Source organism: Conger conger, chromosome 8 (genome assembly GCF_963514075.1).
Source record: "Conger conger chromosome 8, fConCon1.1, whole genome shotgun sequence".
Lineage (NCBI taxonomy): Eukaryota > Metazoa > Chordata > Actinopteri > Anguilliformes > Congridae > Conger > Conger conger.
The window spans coordinates 12108933-12127697 of NC_083767.1; the positions used below are offsets into that span (position 1 = coordinate 12108933).

Here is an 18765-nt window from a genome sequence, read left to right on the forward strand (position 1 = left end):
GGATAAAGGCGCTATATAAATGCCAACCATTTACCACCAACAAGAGACAAAACACAAATATATATTTTCAACATCCAGCAGCAGTAGATATGCAACATAAAAAGGACATGTAATTAATACGTTATGCAAATCCACACTTTTGCCACTGTAGATAGTTTAAATGTTTTTACAAAAAATAAAAAATAAAAAATGATTTGAAAACAGGCAGTTCAACTGTGGAAATTATTTTACAAAGGCTAGATTGCCATAACGATGCGCTCTACACTGAAAGCAGTGTAAGGGGCTTTGGTTAATGAGCAGAGAAGTTCTTTTAAAGCACTGGAAATGAAATGGAATACTTTAATACTTAAGCCATAAAGGGGAGATTCAGGCTGTGACGATGAAACCTTTGGCCCATCCTCACAATTGGGACATTGTACTGATTCGGTTAAGAGAAGGGCGTACACAGGCCTGCTCCGGAGTCATGTCCACTGGTCAGGGGGTCCGTTTCGAGAGCCCTGTGCTGAGACCCAGACCCCTAGCCCCCAGCTCCCCCTCCCCAGACGGCTTTACCACATGTGGATGAAAGCAGTCGGGGCCGGGAGGGTCTTTCCCTGGGAGAGCTGACCCCGAGCCGGGGAAAAACAGGGCCCTGTCGCTTTTATTTACCTCCTCTCCCCCTTTTCATCCCGCCCTTTCAAAGCCCCTCCGAGCGGCCCTTCCTGGGAAGGTTTTCCCTTTCGGCCTCAGATGAAAAACAGCGCGCTTCCTGTCGAGGAAGAGGGGGGGGGGCTCCGGACCGGGCCTTCATACGGGCCTCCCCGACACAAACGCCGGGATTCAAGAGCTACTCCCCATTAGCGCGGAGGAATGCACGCTGGACGCACAGGAAATGAAACGCTCCTCTGTTCCAAGGGCAGGCCTCGCCCGGCGTGGGCGGCGGGGGCCCTTTGAAGTGCGGGAGGTTAAGATAACTGGCACGGCCGCGCCACTCTCCATCGCAGCCTTCACCCCGCGGCCCCGAATCAAAGAGCCGCCAGCGGAGCCCCTTCCCACCTGCCCCCCTGCCCCCCCGTGCGGCTCCCAACCTGCCCCCCAATCCCCGCCCCCGTTTGGCTCCCAATCTGCCCCATGCCCCCCCCCCAGTCTGGCTCCCAACCTGCCCCCACGCCCTCGACTGCGACCCCACCCCGCCCCTTTTCCTCACTCTCCGACTCCACACTCTGCCCCTCTTTTTCAATGGCAAACAATGCTTTCAATGGGTCCATTTTGCTACAGGTTGGCAAACAATAAACAAAGATAAAAATGAACTGAACTGACTTTAAACTGTACAAAATTGCACCAAATTTTCATTCCAAAATGATAAAACCTTAGCATAGAATGTAGTGATTCACAAGTGAGCTGTAGGTCTATTGCAAGAGATCACTAAGAAAGTTTGTGTCTACAGCTAAATATTTATTTGGCAATGTTGAATGGCCACTTGCCACCAGAGCAATATCAGAGCAATTGGTTATTTTTGTATGGTGAGAAGCTCTGATATTGTCACTGAGATAACATTAAAGCAATGTTCTCACACAAAAACAGGTTCTGGCAAACATTAAGCCAAGGACACACAAAGGATGATCGAACAGCAGAACCAGGAAGACGCTGTGGTTGCTGGATAATTATTCTGATGGCACATCAGCCTTACAGTTTAGCGAGACTGCTAGGCCTGCACTTCTATCCTGACAAACCGAATCCTAAGCATATCCAGAACACACCCTGCTTCTCCAGCGAAAATGTCTGCATGATGTGTCCCTCCTCATATAGATAAAAAGCAGGGGATTAACTCCTGTAAACATCTGTGGATTCAACGTCTCTCAACACGTTTCCTCCCCCCCCCCCCACACACAGGACAGAATTATTTAGTGCCTTTGTGGACGTGTTCCAATTGCCACATAGAGCGGCACTGGAAGATGAGCACTAGCTAGCTTGATTCACTACAGTTATGAATGTCATTGGTATTTAGAGAATAATAAGGCAGAGTTTAAAACTGCACATATAAATACCTTGATTCTCAGTACCTCTAGGAGTCTGAAAGCATAAAGGACTGTTTTCGAGTCCCGATTAAAACATGAAGACACGTGTGCTTCCTAAACCTGTAGATCTGGCCCCCATCTTCAGTGTTTTTGTGACAGGCAATGCAACTGAACGGCACTTTGCCGAACTCCTCCATCACAGCCAAATCATGCTGCATGAGAGCAATGTCCTGCCAACACAAGGTCATACAGCAGCAAGCTTCCAGAATCATCCGTTGCTGATTAATCACACACGTATTTATGCTATACAAAGGATAAATGGTGTAAGTGAGAGGTTTCAGAACAAAGATATAAGATAATGGTCCATTCCCACTTGCAAAAATAGCAGAGGTCTACCATAAACGTAGTTCCATGAGCTCTCTGGAGACAAAGAAACTGTCATATGCTAAAAGCGGCCAGGGGGGGAAGCAGTGAAATTCAGAAACCAGAAACGACAGAAACGAGCCAGAAGAAGAAGAGAGAGAGAAAATGTACCCAGGCCGGAGGCTACAGAGCCTAAACATGGTGGCGTACGATCGGGGGGGGGGGCGGCTTTGAGCAAGTCACATCAGGCTCTGTTCCCCAAACCGCAAGCATGTGCTGGAGACCGGGGGATCGCCCACATCTGAGCTGTGAGGCGTCACTGGGGGGGGGATGGGGGTGAGGGGGTGGAGGTGGGGGGCGGCTCGGGGGTTTGGGGGGAGGAGCTGACGCCTGGCCCAGCGCCCCCCTGCCCCTCCATAGCCTGAGTGACAGGCCCGAGTGGCCAATCGAACAGAGCGGCGAGTGACCGCCCCCTCTGCTGCGGCCAGGCTTCAGACGGGCTGCCACTCGCGGGCGTGGGGGGGGGGGAGGGGGGCCAGACCGCACAGGAGACTTCTGGAAGAGACCTCCCACACCTTTCACTCCTTCCCTTCCCCCACACCCCCGTTCCCACCTGGACTCCTCTCACCTCGGAGTGGGTGATGATGGAGCCCTGCCCCTGTGTGGATACACCAGGAGGATCTCAGGACATCAGTGAAACGCTCCTGTGCTTTACATTTAATGTACGCACTGTCTGCTTCACTGCTTCACCTTACGCTCACTATACGTCACACCTGCCACCACTGGATGGCAGAGTTTTGGGCAAACTACACAGAGAATTAAATTACATTTAAACTTAGATGCACCATTTCCCCAGCTTAAAGGGATGAATTCAAGCAAAGTAAAAACTATTATATTATTTAATATGCAATATTTACTGTGAATATTTACTAGTTCCCACTAAAATAGCCATGGCCTGTGACAATTTAAAAAGTAACCCTAGCTTAAAACAGTTCTTAAAATAATAAGATTGGAGGTGCAGTTTAAGATGAAGCCACACCATGGATCATTAAACTCAACTGTATACAAAACACAGAGATTCCAGAGACAAGAATATATAATAAATTGGTAAATCTTTACCAAAACCCTACCGAACACACCTGTATTGTCAAAACATTTTTTTCCTGAAGATGCAAAAGAATGGCAGATAGTTCATTGCATTAAATGGGTAGAAAATCATTGCCTTATGTTTCATTGTTATGCAGGCTATGTTTTGGTGATGTATAATGATTTTTGCTAGTGAAACATGAAGTGTGTGTGTGTTTGTATGTGTGGGTTTTTTATTTTATTTTTTATTTTTTTTACCAGTGGCATATCTCCATTGTAGCACTGACATAAAAGAGCATCAGTTAGCCAACACCCTGTACAGCAGGCTGCCTATAGTCACTGCCTATCACTAGTCCTGAAGGTAAAGTTTCAAACTGAAAAGGCCCAGCGGACTGCAGACCCAACTTAACTGCAGTCTGAGAGTGGTGTGGTTCAGTGCTTTTTTGGGGGGAGGGCAGGAATTCTCCCACACAAGGAGGGATTTGTTTCCCTCTCCCCGTATCAAAGTCTGACAGCTGAATTCTACACACGCACATCACAGACAGCCCAGTTCAGTTAAAGGCAATGCCAGAGTTCTTGCGTGAACAGCAATTTCTTTCTCTCAAGACACAGGCATTTTTCCACCATTATACCACTGCTAGTGATGTGTTCTCTGAATAGAATTTGTCAGTACAACAGGAATACATAAAGTCTAATACATCTAAGTAGGGTCTTCAAAGGATGCACTTGCTTGGCTGTAGAGGCACAAAACAAAAGGAAAAGAGCCTTAGAGGAACAAAGACAGACTGGCTAGCAGCAATGCACACCTTTTGAAACAGAACCAAGAGAAATATGGGCCACCCCAGATGACTCCAAACCACAGGACTCCACCAACCAACACCTGGATGTCCAACACAATCCACTCAGTTTTAAAACTGACTGAAACTCCTGTCCTGGACCAATTTACGCATTATTTACCAATAAAAACTACCTTTAGTATGTCCACTTGCACTGGCTTAAAAAAGGCAGTCACAAAATGTCTGCAACCTTGAGGGCATGTGCACGTGCTGTGGAGATAACCATCTTGGTCTTAAAAATCAAAAGGTTTCTTCAGACAAAATAATCTGGGACAGACAGCGAGGAAGTCGTGGGGGGTTGGGTCAGAAAGGAAGCAAGGAAACTAAATAAACCTTCACTTCAAAATTTCAAAGAGACTTTTTTTTGGCAAAGGAGGAACCTCACACACACACAAACACGACGAGCCAGGCCTGTGCTGGGATCACAGGTAGCGGGGAGGAAGGCAGTATTTTACAGTCAACTGGATCGTACGAACAAAGAACTACGAACATCGTCCTGCTGAGGTGCTGACGCACGTGAAAAAACCCTCCGCTGTACCGCCCACTGTGGCATCTGCCTTTCCCCAAAACAAGGTCACCGATGGCAGAGTTTGTCAAGAGTGTAAAAACCACAACAAGCAGCTGGGTGCTGCGCATCACAAAGAAATCAATACACAACAATGAAAAGTAGGTCTTCAACATCATTCTCATTGTATAAGAAAAGCACTGTTGTCGTCATCATTTGGGACTGTGTTTTGACTCCAGTGCTATGCTTGGGAAATGTAGTCATTGATTCAGTTTGCCGTTATATTGAAAAAGCATGGCAAAACACCCAGTATTGGCTTATAACAGCGCAAAACAAAGTGCAGTGAGCTTTGCAAGAAGACATGTTCCACTGTCGCTTAAGGTCATGAATGTCTGGTGTCAGTTCATCAATGGTGCCCAGAACACACGTCCAAATGTACCAAAAACAGGAGAATGTGCTCTCACTTTTAAAAAACCATGTTGCAGTCAGAAATGCAATATCGAGGATAAAGAAAATCAACAAATAAGTTCATTTAGAAATGTTTTCTGGGGTGTAAGCGAAGCTAACCTCAATCCAGCTCATGGGATATGCATAAATTGAGTGCTTTTAAATTGCTCCAGTATTCTCAGTATTATGCATATTAGTTTAAGGTTGTCAAAATGAATCAGCGCGCGTGGCAGTCCAAACTCGACTGGGAACCGCTAATTATTGGATAAGTTCAGTTCATTGTGCTTATGATTGCATGGGCTGAGCATCACATCATCTTAGACTAGCTCCTACACACCCCATCTCCCACAACAATTCAGAACATTACTAATCTATAATCACATGACCAAATGATTAGCATTTGTTAGAAAATATATACCAAATGCTGATAATTTGAGATAAGACGACTGTAGGACATCCGAATGTTGACTGTTCGTCAGAGGGGGAACCTCCCTAGTTAATATGCTCATAGTAAATCTACTTCCCCTACCTATTTCTGTTTGAAAACCATTTTCAAACAGTGATTTGTTTTTTGCGTTGCTGCCAGGAGGGCTTTCAGAGCTTAGCTGACATTCTTTTGGCACAGGGCTTCATATGCAAAAACACAGCTAAGAACACAAACCCTGGCAATAAAACACAAGGGCCATGGTACAGCATATAACACATGTGCCTGCCATATGGGCGCTCCTCTTCTGTAGTGACCTTGTGCAGAAATCTGCTTAGAGACAGGAGAGAATCAAGGCTGGAGAAGTAGAAAAGATTTAAAGTGTATGATACTAGGCCCTGGTTCACCTGAACTGTAGCAGACTCAGCAGGAGGTAGAGGAAAATGTGTTCAGGCTCACAGACACATTTTAAATTAATTTAAGCATGGATTCCACTGTTTAGTATGGGCAGAGTTACTCATGTCAGTCTGGGCCATAACTGTAGTCAAACTCAAACTCAAAATGAAGAAAACTTTAAAAAAGAAAGTGACCCATCCTGTTGAAAGGTGGTATGAACAAATGTGGTGGTATATACAGCAGAAATGAGGAATAATTATAAAAAATAGCTCATAAATCAACAGCATTATAGTGTTTTCCATATACCAATTCAGCATACCATTCAGCAAAGCATCGGAATTTAGGTGCCCAGTTCATCAAAAATACAACTGAAAAAACGAAAGTGTTTAGAAAAATAAAAATGATGAATTTTTGGATTAGCCTGCAAGCATATTTTTCAGTATTTTCAGGTTGATGTAATCCTTTGAATCAGTCATAACTAAGTGGATGAGCAGATAGAAGTTCTTACCATTGGTCAGATGTATGCAGTTTTCATTCTCTGGCCTGTACCTGTAGAAGATATCAGCTTTTATTTTTTGATACACAGACTGAGGGCTTAAGAGAGCCGAGCATAGAGCCCACTGCCCAGTAACCTCTGACCTCTGCAGAGACTAATCCTAGTCATGAAGTGAAGGACAGAGAGGAACTGGAGGAACAAAGATGGCAGGGACTGCTGTGCCCTGCGAGTGCTCAGAGCCACTATGACTGAGCACAGTACCTGCACGACAGACACCATGGGTCTACACCATCAAAGCTAACAGGGAGAGGACACTGGGGGCCAATTGGTGACCTTAATATTTCCTTTTAAAGGAACCCTCTCAATGCTAATCCAGGGAAGCAAATGGTACTTCCAATGCGCCAGTGAAGGTCTGGACCCTTTGAAGAATAGTTTTTTTTTTTAGAATTTTTATTTATTTACTTCTTTTTGAAGTCTGTGTTCTTGAACTCCACTGCTCTTAATTACCAGAGGTGATTGTTATATTGCATGAGAAAGTTCAGTTAAGGACGGCCTATTCACATATTTATTTTATCTTAAACCTTAAATCTTAAAGGGTTATGCATGCTAAGCGGCTAACAATCAATATGCTAATACGTTTGAATTTTAAAAAATCTGTACTTCTGTCCAACTGTCAAGTCATGTCAAAATAAGAGTTTGTTTTTCTTCCCGTGGCAATACAACACAAATATCTGCAGTGCTGAAAATATCCAGAGCAGACAGTCAGATTAACTTAACTTCCATTTGCAGTGTCGTCATGGAAACCCAAAGTGGGTGGAGAAACCATGGAATCATGTAGCCAATCAGAGGCAGAGGGACTGATTATGTCAGATGTGCAGGATCATTTATTTTTGTATGTTGAGGGCGGTGATGTCAGAGGTGTTGGTTACCTGGAGCAGGTTCCTGGATCTTCTCCCTCTTCCGCTTCTTCTTCTTTCCCTAGAAAATATCCAGGTGAACGCTTAAAGTGTGGCTCCAGCACTCATATTCACTGCACCACCACCATCCTCCCATCACTCGCTGTGTTTCCTCAGCCCCCACAGGACACCTCAGGCCCTGCTGCCACTCTGTCTGTCCACAAACCCTGCTCAGGCCCTGCTGCCTCTCTGTCTGTCCACAAGCCCTGCTCAGGCCCTGCTGCCTCTCTGTCTGTCCACAAGCCCTGCTCAGGCCCTGCTGCCTCTCTGTCTGTCCACAAGCCCTGCTCAGGCCCTGCTGCCTCTCTGTCTGTCCACAAGCCCTGCTCAGGCCCTGCTGCCTCTCTGTCTGTCCACAAACCCTGCTCAGGTCCACTGCTAATGCCGCGTAAGCTAATACCCTCTTCCCTCCTGCACAGAATGGAAGACTCTGCACTAAACTGATATAACGTATATCATCAATATCAACACAACAGAAATAATGTGTATTTTGGCATATATATTTCGATTTCATATATTGGAGTATATTATTTGAAAATACAATGAAATTTTAGGAATCAAATTCCATATTCTCCAAGGGCTCTTTCGGGTTCAAAATGAGGATGAACTGGGCACGAGGAAGACGTTTCCAAATCTGACTAGGGATTGGCGATGTCAACCTTTTATTCGTGCTTCCAGCGAGAGGTCTGATTTAATCATGTACTTAGCTTGCTGTGATCTCTGTGGAACTGGCATTGGCAAAGGTAGGGCAGCACAAAGACATTTGAGTTAAATGTGAAGTGTGCTTTGGCGTCGTGCTGTAAAGTCTGATAATCCACTTATTCACACGTTAATCTTTGCTACTGTAGCAGCCTGCTCCAGAGAGGGACCATTAGTCCAGGGACAACGTCAAAGATTCATGGTGTACAGCACTAGTGTGGAAAGCGCTCTGAGCATAATGCAGGAAAAGCACTTATCAAGTTTATTCTTGTTATGTTATTATGAGTACCAGTCACAGCAAACACAGTCAAAGCCATTAATGCTTTCTACTCACCTTCCACATTTAAATAATCTCAAAACTCTGCTTTGAAGTTACAGTACATAGCCTGTGGCTGACACTGTGATTTTCACATTTGAATAAATGGAATATGAAAACAGGTAATAATAACGGTATACACTGCCAGTTTCATAGCTCCATGTGTTGCATATTACATTTGATTGCCACTGCCTTAAAAAGGTAGATTACCTCAAAACTACGCAAGTCTGAGAATAGGGATGTCCTGGGTGTTAAATATAACATATCCACCATAACCCTAAGGTCGCTGACATAACCATAACCTTTCTAATGTAGCGCTAATCTCTCAAACATAACCATAACCTCTCTCAAACATAACCCTAATCTCTGAAACAGATCATATTGCCACAGATGAAATTCAGAAGGAAAGGAAGGTCTGAGGTGTCCGAGGTGAGGAAGACAAAACATAGCAGCCCACAATCTTCAGCAGTGCAGTGAATATGAGTGCTGGAGCCACACTTTTAACAATGTCAGCCACTCATTCATCCAAACACTCACACACTCACAATACATATACACCACACTTTTAACAATGTCACTCGCTCACCCACCAACAATGTCAGCCACTCATTCATCCACACTCACACTATACATATACACCACACCTTTAACAATGTCAGCCACTCATTCATCCAAACACACACACACTACACATACACACCACATGTCAATCATCCATCCAAACACACACGCATCACAAACGACACACTTTCTCTGGAGACCTAAATTCAGAGCCAAATGCACATCCTAAGCCAAATGTGTTTCAGTAACGACAGGCAAAATGGAGGAGTTTCATTTTTATTTAAGTGCTATAATTTACATTAAATTTCATGATTTATCGGAGTCATGAAATTAAGAGGACTATCAGGGAATAGGTCTTGCAGGGAGGGGGCCATCGAAGCACTACTCAGAGTGAGGAGTCTTAGTGGAGGGGCCCAACAGGAAAGAGGGCTCATAAGGGAGGCCTCCACAGGAATGGCTCAAGGGGGAGGGGGTATTTCAGGAACTACTTCACAGTTACACAGTGCACACCTATCTGCTGCCGGGCTGTACTGTTGGTACTTACATAATTGTCTCTGGCAGACCAGCCGGGGTATAGCTGCATGTGGAGCTGTCGTTCCTTGCGGGCTAATTCATAATACTTAGCCTGCTCCTCACGAGATAGCGCATGCCACTGTTTCACACAAGAGAGATAAAGATAGCAGTCAGATCCCAGCAGTTTGTAGTTCCCTCCAAAGAGAAGCCTGATAGCGCATAGGCAAAACCCTTTTTAAATTTCCAAATGATTTGCACAAAAAAGACGAAAAGATTAACTTTCAAAGCAAAAAGTATTTTTCAAAACAAAACATTGGTTCCACTGCCAGTGATTAGGGCAGGGTAGATTGTCATGTAGCATCTGTATGGTTTTCTAATCCATCACAGAACCACTTGCTAACACTGACACCCAATGCAAATTGTGCCATCAGTGGTAGAGCCTATAGTTTCTCTTATATGACCAGAAAACCTATGCCTCCATATATCTTCCTAGTTTAGCAAACACAATATAGTAAGCGACAGGCGTTATATGTGACAGTACTCTTTGAATAGTGCTACGCAAAATGAACCTAAGAATGCAGTCACGGTTTCAGGGCTGCCCGAGATATACCATCCTGTAGGTTTTCATTTCAACCCTAGCTGGGCACACCTGATCCTAATTTGCAGGTCAACGAGCTCTCCGCTGTAGCTGCTGAATGAAGTGTGCCATGTCTTTAGGTTGGAGGGAAAACCTACATACCGTAGATGTCCAGGGACAGGGCTGGGCAGGCCTGCTTTAGATGAACGCAGCCATAATGAGACTGGCACGCGGTCACTCACCCTCCGGCCCAGGATCTGGTTGATGGCGGCGCTCTCCTTTAGCGTACACTCAGCCACCACGTTGGCCCGCATCTCCTTCATGTACAGCATGAACGCGTTCAGGGGCTTCTTGATGTGAGGTCTTTTGGGCTCCTGCTCTTTCCTTTGTTCGTGGTGAGGTTTCCTACGCAGCAGTGACGGGGAAGAACATGGGAGATACGCTAAAGGGCTGAGGCAGAACAACGGGGCTGGACGGGGCCAATCCACTCGGTATCACTGGCGTCGTGCCAAGTGAGAACGAAGACCTGGGTAACTCTCCAACCTATCACAGCACTGTATGAGAGCTACAAATTACAATTCATTGTGATTTTTACATTGGAAAAGGTTGGCGCCAAATACAGTTCACCATTAAATGTGTCAGGCTGAAGTTTTTAAAAACAGTTATATTAACCAATTTACACAGTATACCGCGCAGTGAAGTGATCTCTGGAAAGATGCATCTACTGGTGAAATGTGAGCCTCGGGAGAATTTAAGTAATCAGCTATTATTAGTTCTGCATTTTTGGCTCTGTCAACAGAATTAAAAATATAAAATGTACAAGTTCATGGCTTGTGTAGACAAATATCAAAACTTAAATAGCATATACGTACATATATAAAATATGCAGGGGGGGGGGGATCCATGCAATAGAACAGTGCCTTGAAAGGATGAGCAACATAGCAGTCCTATATGTTTCCCATTAATCTAATTCATCAGAGAATATAACAGATTGCTGTAACTTTTCTTATGAAGCTTCATTGAGGCCTCAGAAAGCCAGCCAATGAACTGAATGGGACAGCCATCTTACATGTGCATGAGGTCACTGTCGTGGTGGGGCTCGTGTTTGACGTGGGGGTTGACTATGGCGGGATGGGGGATTCCTGTGGCGTGGGGTCCGGGGGGTCCCGGCACCATATGGGGCGAAAACCTGGAAGGGTGAAAAACATCATAAAGCTGGGTCTGCTGGTGGCCCCAATCCCCATGTCCTCATGAAAACAGCTGGAAGAGTATCGCAGGGTGCAGAAAGGCCCAGCTCAGAGACGACTGCAGAAGAACACAGCAATGAGAAGCAAGAAGAGGAGGCCTTTCTTCCACTACAGAAACACCACACAGGCGGCAGGTCGGACAGGAAGTACCGCAGCTACACAGCATATCTGACATCACCCAAACATCACACATTTGGCAAATTGAAGCACATGTAAAATCCTGGGTGCTGACACAGAAACTCTTTACATGTCTACATCTACTCTATGTCTACATATGGTAAATGGTTTCCAAAATGCTACTTATTTGGGGGATTTTACAGAAATAAACTTGAACAATTACTTCACTCCAGAATAAGGAAATCCATTACTGGAGTATGCTATCCTGGGATAGGGTTTCTGAACAACTCTAAAACAGGGGAATGTACACAAGGCCACCTAAAACTGAGACATAATCCATTTAAGACCTCTTGGGGAGGCCTTCATAGAGTGCTAATATAATCCACAGTCACCTAAAATACAGCCATTCAGATGACAGAAAGCCATATCTCTCGTTCTTTCTTATCGCTCACTCACTCTTCTTCAAACATAAACAGCTATTCTAAATGAAACCTTAGTTAAAGGAGTACAAAAAATGTAATCACTTGCATCTCATTTCCAACCTATTATCCTGTCATATGTCTAAGACTTTTGCAGAGATGTGCATTAATTACCGATTCAAAGCGGACATAAAAATCCAGAGTACGGTACAGGTTGCCACATGTAAGCACCCAAAGCCCTCATCCCGCCCTGCTGCGTATACATATGGCCCAGGCTTAGCTACAGTTCCCCAACAGTGAAGCACAGGTGGTGGTAGGAGCCAGGGCAGAAAGGGGGGGGGGGGGGGGGCTGGAGGAGGGAAGCTAGTTCCCTTTAGCCCGCTAGACCAGGCCCACCTTACCTGGGGATGTGGCTGTCGCCTGGGTAAGAGGAAGAGAAGGGGTCCCTAAATCCACCTGAGGATGGGTACATAGGCTGACCCTGCCTGGGCGCCCAGAGAAAAACAACAGGCACGGGTGAACACCAGCCTTCCACACCCCCCAACCCCCTCAATGGATCTGGTGATTCAACACGGCATCCATGTTGGCAGCACAAAATGGTCGCTTGCACCAACACCATTTCAAAAAGCACTCAAACACTGGAGTGTAATATACAAATTCAGCGGCTCTCTCGGAAAACGGAAAACAGCAAATACCATCACAGCCTTTGATTGGGGGCAACGAGAGACCTAAGAAAACTGGCTGGATGCTTTCACTACACGTATGCCTGCCTAATAAGCCATGGATTAATTTAAGAATGAAAAAAACTTACCATCCCAACGGTGGGGTAACTTGTCCAACTCCTCCAGGAGAGAGGGGGTAGAAATTGGCTATATCAGGACCGGGATGATGCCTCTGCATGCCTGGGTGAAGACACACACAGACACACATACACACAAATGTTAAACCCCTGATGAATTGCTTCGATTTTAACCGTTATCAAAAGATATGTGAACATCCCCATCTTAGAGTTATGGAGAAAACATTAAGCATCACCTTTCCCATTTTCCATTTGCCATTTCAGTGTCTGCTCAAAGTCCCAGTGTGATGAATAATCCAGCTATATTATATTATACTATATTATATAACAACAATTTGTTTGAGTTTGATCTTTTCTCATTACGGAGCCTCACATATCAATGTGTGCTTCACATATGTTCGGTCCTCACAAAGCTCTTTTAACACCTGCTGAACAGGCTAAGGAATGTTCCTTATTTTTCACAGTTAAAATGAGCTTATGGGCTGCCAGTGGCCACAACTAGTTTATGCCTGGTTACTGATAGACACTCACAACTATCTATCGCAATCTGAAAATTAGCAACATATGACTGAAATGAGAGTGAAATCACACCTACAAACCAGTGCTCCAAACAATGCTACTAGTTTGGGTGTACATATATCTTAGCATTATCAATATTCTTAAAGGCACATCATTGATGAGTGGCTTTGAATCACTTAAAATTCATTTCTGTAAGCGATGATGAATGGATAGTAAGACTTGTATAGAATGGATAGACAGCAGTAAACAGAAGCAGGAGAGGTAAACCCTGCATGTAAAATGGCTGGAAGCAGAGAATTACGACTTCTTATAACATCTCTAAGTGGACCCTCCCCCCAAAAGTCTACAGACATCTTTTAAATCGCTGGCAAGATGATCACTGGTTAATTAAGAGTGGTGTCCTGGTCCGGTAATGCGCACTTTCCAGGCGATGATCCATAACTGTCACTGGGTATTTTTTTTCCAGTTAATCTCTTCATTAAGACCATTCCTTTGGGCTTCAAGGTCGAGAGCCCTCAGCTTGTTGCAGCGTTTATGGGGAAAGAAGGCCTCGATTGAATGGATCCGTCAGCTTGCTACCACCCCCTTCCTCCTCAGCACCACCATCCCACGACAAAGCTGTACAGCTACACAAAAAAGTAACTGCCTCGAGATTAACACCAAATCATAATCCCAAATGGATTCCAGCCCCCCCCCTCCTCCCTTTCAGACTTGACTCAAAGACCTTGCCCCTAAGGAGAGGCATACCAAGGGTTTTTATCTGAAAAGCCACTGTAGCAGGCCGTGATTCCTCTGTGCGGAGTTAACCCCTACCCACTAATCCCCGGCTTGGCTTCACGGCGCTCTCCGAGGGACTGAGAGGAGGGAAAGCTCCTCGACGTCGCAGTGTCACTCAACTCCCGAGAGTAGGTCCTTAATTACGACGCCCATGGACTTCCATCACCAACCTTCAAGTACGTGTGTGGAGAAAGGACATCTGGAATGTCACTTAAAGCAGCCGTTCACAGCTGCAACACAGAGCCCACTTCTCAGGGGAAAAACACGCTTCTCCGCCGAAATGTATTAAAGGAGAACAACTAGGCCTGCATCAAAATCAACCCATCCCAACATTTCAATCAACATCGCAGTGCTTTGGGACCTGAACAGTTCCCTATTGTTTTTCAGTTCCACTGTGAATTAATATAACCCTTCTGGATTTACTCCTCATCTATAAAATGGTAGCATGAATTTGATTCATTATTTCTCATGTGTAGGAAGATTGTTTGAGGAAGAGGTCTTGTTTAGCCATTACTGTTCATTGCATAGATGTACATGGTGAGTTGTGACGTTAATTGGCATACTTCTGGGCCAACCTCGGTCACCTGTCTTAAACAGGAAGGCTCTGTGGTCACATCTCTTAAAAACAGGAAGTCTTAGCAAGCTGTGGGCTTTTCTTGAGAAGAAAGCTTGAGGAAACCGTACAATATGCTGATGGTTTCTCAAGAAGATGCATTAACTGCAGACACACAATATGTTATTCACATTAATATAAATATGGATTCCAAAAATATTTGATATGAGCTCAATTACAATAGACATAAAACAGACACTTTGTGGGTACCAGATAAACCAAGCGGCAAGACAATTCAAGCTGGTTTTAACCCATTGAAATAACAATTACCAGTAGTGATTGTTGCATCAGCATTAGAATGTTCAGTGTAGAATATCCTAATATCCTATTTGTCAACTTACAAAAATAAAATAAAATACTGGGGAAACCATTAGAGATGAGCTTTGACTTGCACATATCCTTCCGCTTACCTATCAACAAATCGCCTCGCATGAACGTACAGAGACAAAGTAAACCCTCCCAAAGCGTCTGCTTTCATAATGGCCCAAATGTGTCAGGATAAGCCATCAAACGTTGTCTGGGCCATCGGAGAGAGCTGCCTTGTGCCTCTGCACACTAAGTGAAACAAGCAGTGCCTGAAAGTGCCCAGAGGCTGCTGGGTAATATCTAAGAACATTTTTATCTGCTTGGCACAGGGCCTTATGGGGTTATTTACATCCCAACTGAACCGTACTGGCGCACAATCACATCCTGTCGGGCTTCCCCTGTTTTTAAGTGACTGCAAGCTGCTCAAAGTCTGTCGGAAGGAAAAAATACACATGGGTCTCTGATCACGCGTATTAACCGCTGCCAAATATTGCATTTTATTTATTTAATTTTTTTAAACCCATGGCTCCCGGTTCCTCCGATACCTGCCAAAGCGTACCTGGATGGCCGGGATGTGAGTTTGATTTTGTGAAAATAACCACAGACACGGTTCTTTGAAGGTGAGGCTCGCTCCCTGAAGAGGTGCGACAAGCCGTATCGTGGAAAAACTTTAAAACCTTAAAATGCACGTCTTTGAACCCACCCACTTCCACATAGTCCGTTTTATTCTCCTGGGAGTAAACAACCCAGAAATGAAAACATCTACAAGACCACATTCAACGGTTATCACAATCAGTGATATGATATGAAGTGTATGGAGCTGCATGTCTCCCTCAAACCAGACTTCCATCTTCATTTCATCTCCAACGCAAGCCTATTCCATTATGCACGCAGTAGAAAATATATTGATGCAGTATAAAATTACATTGATGTTCATTCTGATCCAAAGCACTTCATAATTGATGCCACTCACACACTCACACACTCACACACTCACACACTCACACACTCACACACTCACACACTCACACACTCACACACTCACACACTCACACACTCACACACTCACACACTCACACCAACGGCAACTGGCTGCCATGCAAGGCACCAACCAGGTAGTCGAGAGAAATTGGAGGTTAGGTGTCTTGCTCAGGGACCCTTCAACACACCCAGGGCGGCAACCCTCATACGCCCGCTCTGGTGTAAAATGCAGGCGTCCGTGTGGGGTACCTTGCTTGGAGTTGAGATCCTGGGTGTGGTGTCCAGAGTGGGGCCCAGGGGCGAAGTGTTCATCGCTGTACGTGATCAGGGGGGTGAGGGGGTGCACGGCGTGGGAGGGCTGCACCACGGGCACCTTGTTGGACTGAAAGACAGAGGAGGAAAGGCAAGTGTCAAACCCTGAAATCTTCAACCACAATCAATACAGCTCATTTCACAACTGACACAGTCAACACCTGCCCTTTTTTGGTCTGGGGAATGTGTACTTCCAGATATGCATTTTAGAAAATCATTTAATGTGGTCATTTTTTTTGGTGGCGAGATGAACCTGGTACACTAAGGCAGTTCTGTGTGGTGGTACAAGGAGCCTATAAATAAATATCCTTGGACCGCAAGATCTTGTTTAGTCATGATCCGGAATAATCCTCCCATTGCCACTGGTGCCGTTTGAGAAAGAGAAATAAAATCAGTTTATTTGAGAAGTGGGAAACCCTAAGGGGGCCTTAGTTCTGTGGTCAGAGTCGCCAATTAGCTGCTGAATGCTGCAGTCAACATTCAGCACTGCAAGCTGGGTTTATGCAACCATCATCTCCTGTGAAACTAAGCAGGGGTAACAGCAGACTCTCACACCTCCTAGCTGATTCCCGAGCACGTGACTCTTAAATAACAAACCAAATCCTGTTAGAAATGTTAATGGCTTCTGTAGCATCGTAGCGGTTTTGGATTTAACTGCTTATCCACAAAGAGCAAAATATAAACTAGGATGTACATAGAAAGCAGGCACGATGACTCTGTGGATTAAGGTGGTATACATTAAAAATCCAATGTTTGTATTTTGCGTTCAATTTACAAATGTAGAGGTTCATTTAAAATAGAACTGTGAAAGGATCATTGGCATTGCTCTTGAGAAAAGTGGTTTCCCCCACACAAAGTTCTAGGCAGCAGGAAATGTGAGGTTTCTGAGGCACAGTCATACCGCAACTTTAACTAACAGGTCAAAGAGGAAAGGTATGTATCTCACACAAGAAGATGGCCTTTACATTCAAAATGGAGATAGAGATACAGAGACAGTGAGCAAAAAGGACAGAATTATATAGGTAGATGAGGACAGAAAATAAGATAGGGGTTGAGAACAAGAAGCTTGTATTATGGTATTAATTCATCACTTCATTACTGCCTTCGATGGCAAGTTAGAGCGAGAGAGTGTGAAAGAGCAAGAGAGAGAGAAAAGAGACAGAGACAGAGAGGGTCAGAGAGGCAGAGACAGGCAGAAAGAGGCAGAGAGAGGCAGAAAGAGGCAGAGAGAGACAGAGAGGCATGCGAATGTCATCGATCTCCGCTACCTCCACACAGAGTGCTGAGAGATTTGTTGGCTGCCTGAGGGCCCTAAGCAGAGAGATTCACACCGCTCTGACTCACCTTGTCTGCGCGATTACTCAGAGATCATTAAACCAGTTCAATTCACTGAGCAGACAGATTTTCTTTCACTGCTCCCTGTGATGGGCTACGACTCCACAGAAAGAGAAACGCTGCTGACTCAGACAGCAGCGGATCAAAGGAGAGCTGCACAATTAAGAGCAAAGTTTTAAACAAGCTCAACAAAGCAGACACTGTCATTTAGAATCACTGCAAGGGAGTATATACAAAAAAACTAAAGCAACTAGTGTCGACAGGAGACTGACTTCAGCCAAACTTGTCTGAAATGTTGTAGAAGTGCATAAACACACTGACAGGCTGCTTAATTGAGAAGGTGCGAAAGGCTGGTTCCAATTGAAAATATATTCAAATTAAGTTGCAACTCTCCATATATTTACCTGCTCTTATCTGTCTGTAATCTCAGCATTGCCTCAACGGCAATGCTTTCACAACTGATTACAACGTGGATGAGACTTTCATGCTAATATTTATGGGTGAAATCGAGGTTTCATAACAGCATAATGAGGAATGCTCGTGACTAAGTACAGATAAAGCTCAGTCCACCATCCAAAAACCTCAACCAAAACAAAATGAGTATTCCTTTGAGGAACGATTAAAGTGACCATCACAGAATTACCAGAAAACTGTAAATAAAATAAATAAACTGTAGGCTTCTGTCACCCCTGCAAACGTATGACGCTTACTGTGGAGAGAAAAGAAACCAAACCCTCTTGTGAACCAGGTCAGATGGAGGGACATCTAATCTATGCTAAATTAAAAATTGAAACAGGTGTAATTTGTCTTATCCTACCTTAAGAAAATGTATCAGCAGCCAGTCCCTCCTCCTAAAGTCTGACCTACGCTCGCAGCCAAACTTGCACAGCGCAGCCCTGACTTCAGTTGGCTAAACGATACCATCCTCGCTCTTCTTTCAATTTTACGCTTTTCAATTCAGATTTGCTTTCCTGTGGGAAGGAGATAAGAACCTTGGGGATTTTAATTTAAGCTCCAGTCTTGTCTTTGACTGGGAAAAGAAAAGGGAGCTCGAGAGAGACGGAGAGAGGCTTCTGCTTCCAACGCCGCACATGCAAATGATCCTAAGCGTCATACCGGCCGTCTTGCCAAGCTCAAATAAAACGGTATCCTAAAACCCAACTCAAGA

The 18765-nt window shown here is 44.7% G+C and overlaps 1 protein-coding gene across 5 annotated transcripts in view; it reads right to left on the reverse strand.

Moving 5' to 3' along the window:
- The window catches only part of LOC133135604 (lymphoid enhancer-binding factor 1-like), a 43605-nt gene that overhangs the window by 2755 nt on the left and 22085 nt on the right, over positions 1-18765 (reverse strand). The window contains exons 4-11 of one of the 5 annotated variants that reach the window (XM_061252746.1): positions 16200-16332; positions 12767-12857; positions 12357-12440; positions 11242-11361; positions 10415-10577; positions 9627-9734; positions 7480-7519; positions 6563-6603 (exon numbers count right to left, since the gene is read on the reverse strand). In XM_061252746.1, the coding sequence (XP_061108730.1) occupies positions 6569-6603; positions 7480-7519; positions 9627-9734; positions 10415-10577; positions 11242-11361; positions 12357-12440; positions 12767-12857; positions 16200-16332 (774 nt within the window). In that variant the 3' untranslated portion in view covers positions 6563-6568. Of the gene's footprint in view, positions 1-6562; positions 6604-7479; positions 7529-9626; positions 9735-10414; positions 10578-11241; positions 11362-12356; positions 12441-12766; positions 12858-16199; positions 16333-18765 lie in introns of all 5 variants that reach the window. The other 4 variants (XM_061252745.1, XM_061252744.1, XM_061252747.1 and 1 more) reach the window with 4 other exon arrangements.